At 54.9% G+C, this 4,705-nt stretch overlaps 1 protein-coding gene across 3 annotated transcripts; it reads right to left on the bottom strand.

The window, feature by feature from the left end:
* Positions 1-229: 229 nt before the first annotated feature.
* On the bottom strand, positions 230-4,014 carry Cryaa (crystallin, alpha A). 3 transcript variants are annotated; one of them, XM_063278950.1, is made up of 4 exons: positions 3,728-4,014; positions 3,381-3,467; positions 2,250-2,372; positions 230-962 (listed from the first exon to the last, which is right to left on the bottom strand). In XM_063278950.1, exons 1-4 carry the CDS (start codon positions 3,914-3,916, stop codon positions 753-755), a joined length of 609 nt encoding a protein of 202 aa, XP_063135020.1. In that variant the 5' UTR covers positions 3,917-4,014; the 3' UTR covers positions 230-752. The 3 variants fall into 3 exon arrangements, with proteins under 3 accessions (XP_063135020.1, NP_036666.2, NP_001276666.1); NM_001289737.1 differs by having other exon boundaries at positions 238-962; positions 3,399-3,467; positions 3,728-3,930; NM_012534.4 differs by lacking the exon at positions 3,381-3,467 and having other exon boundaries at positions 3,728-3,975.
* Positions 4,015-4,705: the final 691 nt, after the last annotated feature.

Below are 4,705 nucleotides of genomic sequence, written 5' to 3'. Positions count from 1 at the left end.
CAAGGTCCCAGATCTACTATGGTGGGGAAGGAGGGAGAGGAGGAGGAGGGCACCACCTCCAGCATGCGTTAGGACATTGCATAGCATTACAGAGCTAGCTGGGGAAGGGACCATGGGCTCAGGAGGCAGGATGGGATGTCAGAAACCCTCTCGGGGCAGGAAGGAAATACCTCCTGCACCCTCCCAGGCGCCCCACCCCAAAGGGAGACAGCACAACGCCAGACTGAAATTGCTTGTCACCTGCTCTTTATTGTCTGCCAGGGGCTCCATTCTCATGGGTGACCAGGGTCCCCAGGAGCGATACTACATAGTAGAGAAAGTCACAGGAAGAGGGCATGAGAGAAGCGGACTGTTGGAGCCCAGCATATACGCCTGCGGTAAGTGTGGGCAAAGGGGGTGGGAGGCTGCCATCCAGGGGCTTGGCAGAGGGCTCTTGGGGTTGGTTAGCCACCATTCACTCTGCCTTTGGAGCAGAGCTCGATGCCACTTTCCAGGAGGACAGGAAATCTTAAGAGTTCAATGCCATCATTCCCTCTGACCGGCTGGTGTTGAGCCTGGGTCACCCTGAACCCGCAGCCATCTCAGGCCAAGACCCCCCAAGCTCTTTAAGCCACTCTCTCAAATCCTCAGCCCTCTGAGAAAGTGGAAAGGAAACAAAGAGAAAGAAAAGAAGTCAGGAAGGCAGACTCTTTGCTGTGGCCCCTGGGCTGGATGGATCAGGGGCCTCAGGGGACAACCAAGGCGAGGCCTGCTCAGGACGAGGGTGCCGAGCTGGGCTTCTCCTCCCGTGACACGGGAATGGCCCTCTCGCTGTGGCCAGCATCCAAGCCAGACTGGACCTTGGGGCCAGAGAAGGTCAGCATGCCATCCGCAGACAAGGAGCAGGAGAGGGCGGACTGGTCCACATTGGAAGGCAGACGGTAGCGACGGTGAAATTCACGGGAAATGTAGCCATGGTCATCCTAGGGGGCCACCAGGGAGAGGCATATCAGGGGAGGATGGGCATCAGTGGCCACCATCCCACATTGGGAAGAACCTCTCAGACCACACAAGGGTGCAGGTGATCTCACGGGGGCTGGGCTTTAGGACCAGAGCACCAGTGCCTAGCTACCTCTCCATGAGATCTACAAAGCTGCAGGCTCCTTAAACCCTGGGCTTACAGCAAGCTCCCGGAGGACCTCTAGAAAGGACCAGCCACAGAGGATAGACCCGCTCAGGGCTCAGGTGTTGAAACAGCTTTTGCAGACTCTGTCCTAACTCCAATGAACTACACTATCCTAGTTCTGCATGTTCCCCAGCTACCTCATACTACAAGGATCTACAAGGACTGTCTGGGAAGCTTCAGCCAGGCAGAAAATTCACTTCCTGTAGAATTCTGGGCCTCTAGATTCAGCTCCCTGGCCCCAACTTCCTCCCTCTCAAGAGGCAAAGGTCAAAGGGTAGAAGATATACTCCCCCCTCCAGCCTGGCCTAGGTCAGGGAAGCCTTGTCCTGGCTTCAGTCACATAAAGACTGTGGTTTATCCAATACCCCTTCTAATGCTGATGGGAAAGCCCAGCTAAGAGAGACTCATACTGGGAATGAGAACCTCGCTCCTGGCCCCTCTCTGTTCCTATGTGCCATGGGCATGACACAACTAGCCAGCCTCGCTGAATTTCCTGCATAGTCCCAGCTCTGACAGGAGACACTATTTTCAGCCGGCTCTAGTGCCCAGGGCTTCCTCGATCCAAAGACCTGAGGGTCCTTCACATGATCGGGAGCCATGGAGCATGGTGGGTGACTGCCCGAGAGAAGCTTGCCCCTCCTGACCAGGGACCTACCTATACCTCAGGACTGCCACCCACTAACGGAAATACTGCAGGGGACTGCTCAACTTTTGGTGCGTGCAAAGCCGGCTCTTCTGTCCCCTCCCTGGCCAGGTTGTTTGTGAAAAACATGACTGTCAGATTTGGGAAGGGGGTCTGAATCTTCAGCTCTTTCCTTTCCTGTGATCATTGCTAATCCTGTCATCTGGAAGATCCAGTGGGAGAGCTAGCCTTGTGCTCATACAAGGGTTCTTATCCTGCATCCCTGAGTCTCACTTATCCTGCTGCCTGGCCCTGCTAGGGCTGAGGACAGTGATCTACATAGTCCTGGGAGGGGCCAGCACAGCACAGGAGGATGTGGCCCCTGCTTGCAGGAGCTGCTAAGCCAGAACAGCCTCCCATGTTCTTTCAGGGGGTGGGGATGGGGATGCTGCCCGAACTCACCTGCCTCTCGTTGTGTTTGCCATGGATCTCCACGAAATCTTCCAGTACCTTCACGGTGAGGTCCTCAGGAGAGAAGTGCTTCACATCCAAGAAGATGACAAACTTGTCCCGGTCAGATCGGACCTGAAACCCAAACCCACGTGTGGAGCTCCCCAAAGGGCCACCAGCTCCAGGGACAAAGGACAAGGAAACAGCTGTATGAGCCCTGATGGGTTGGATGAGACCAGACAAGGAAGAGCCCAGCCATCAGAACCGGTAGTCACTCCTCTACTTTCACAAGTCAAGAAGGCTGGTGTGTCCTGGGTCTGGGACTGTCACTTGGCCCCACAGGTAAGATTCCCCACTGACCGCCAGACCCAAGGACTGAGCAGTGCTGATTCATTGCTGGGTGTATACTGGGTCAGCCAACTGATTATAGGCTGGCTGGCTAATTGGTTATAGATTGGAGGGTTGCTTAGAGTAGAATGGCTGGTTGGTCAGTGGGTGCCTTGGCTGATTAGACTCCAAGTTATTGCTTATGGGTTAGCATAAGTGGCTTGGTCGTCGTCGTCAGACCACCCAGTTATAGGTTGTCCGGTTGTTTGGTTATGGTCTAGTGGCTGGTTATGATGGGTCTTAATGGGTTAAGTAGCTGGTTGATTCAGGGTAGCTGGTTGGTTATGGTTGATTAAGGGTGGCGGGTTCACTAAGGATTGTTTGCCTGGCTAGTTGGGACTGGTCAGCTGGTGGGACAAAAATCTGTGGTATATCCACAGCCCCAGGAGCCCACGTCCATACTACCAACCGTTTGGCCACACTACCGACTGCTAACACAAAGCATTTCCGGCTCCTCTCTTCCTACCCTGGCTAGAACCTGAATGTGGGCAATTTGCTTCCTTAGAGTCATGGCTGAATCTGCCCCGGGAGCCTTCTTTTGAAGCGAAGGGAGACAGCTCTTCCAGAACTGTGTCTCACATGGGTAGGGAGGGATGTGGCCATTCTTGGGGCATCCAGGAAGCTAGAAGGGAGCCCCAGCTACCGAAGGTTCCTGCCCTGTTGTCAGAAAGCCCCTCCTCTCTGGGCTTCAGGACATCCCACCCCCACACCAAGGGGAAAAAAAAGTACAGGGAGTGGCCGGCCCAGCACGTTTGCCTGTGCCACGTAACTTGCCTTGCCGGGGTTGTTCTTGGGGTTTCCAGCATGTGGTTGGTGCATTACAAACCACATATGGGTCATGAGCTGATGGGAGGAAAAGAGAGCAGTCGGGCTCGGGCTGGTTGGTCTCCTCCTCCGACCCCGTTCCCAGTGATGTGGGTGGCTTTGGCATAGGCATGTGGGCACCCACCCAGCCTCTACGGGGTACGAGGCTGGGAGAGGCAGGAACGTTGCTTGAGGAGAGCACAGGGTCGTAGCGCCCCCTCGAGGATCCCTAGCTGTTCTCTAGACAAGACCAAGACCCCTCTGAGCAACTAGGACAAACTGGTGTGGCTGCGTCTTACCTCAGAGATGCCGGAGTCCAACACTGTGCGGAAGAGAGACTGGCGGTAGTAGGGGCTGATGGTGGAAGACAGGAAGGGCAGCAGGTCGTATTCAAAAAGGCCCTCGCCGAAGAACTGGTCGAACAGTCGGCTGGGGTAGAAGGGCCCCAGGGCGCGCTTGAACCAAGGGTGCTGGATGGTGACGTCCATGTTCTGGTTGGTGATGCAGGGACCGAAGGCTGGCAATGAGTCAGGCAGGAGCCTCTGGGCAGTGCAGTGGCTAGCTAGCACTCTGGCCCTCCTTATATACGCCTGCACAGAATGGAGGAATTAAGGGATTTCCCAAAATGCCTACGCTCAGCTAGAGAGGGAGGCTGCACCGTCAGCACTGGAATGCTCACCCGCTGCCCAACCCCAGGGACACACGCGGGAGACAGCTCTTAGAACAGAGGTCGCCAAGAAGGTCTGGGGAGAGAGTCTTATCCTCCAGGCCTGAGACATCACTATTTCTTCACACCTTGTACTGAGGGATCCTCCTGGCCTCCTTTGGTGGAAGAATTCGGAGCCCTGTTTCACGGTTGAGGAGACCTAGGCACAGCTTAACGGGTCATCCGCCGAGGTCAAAACCTCCAGTGAAAGCACATCCTTCAAAGAAGAACACCCTTTTGTTTGTTTTTGTTTTTCCTGCTCAGAACAAAAATTACACAACTCACAAGGTTTCAAGGCAGGGAGAAGACAACGAAGAAACCAGCCAAGAATCCCATCCAAACCCTGCCCCGGTTCCTGCCCTTTCCGGGGTATCTGTATGCTGGATGTGATTCTGGACTTTCCCTTGTGCACCTCACTCTGCGCTCACCTCCCTGTGGCCAGCATCCTCAGCAAAGCCTCAAGTCTTCCCAGCATGACTTTGTGTCATGTGGGTATTAAACCAGCTGCTCCTGCCCAGTCCTGTAAACACAAATCGCTCAGAGGTCTTCTAAGTTCTTATGGCCTCAGCCT

Source organism: Rattus norvegicus, chromosome 20, assembly GCF_036323735.1.
Source record: "Rattus norvegicus strain BN/NHsdMcwi chromosome 20, GRCr8, whole genome shotgun sequence".
Lineage (NCBI taxonomy): Eukaryota > Metazoa > Chordata > Mammalia > Rodentia > Muridae > Rattus > Rattus norvegicus.
Note: the sequence above shows the minus strand (reverse complement) of the source record. Positions and strands in the feature narration are given on the sequence as shown.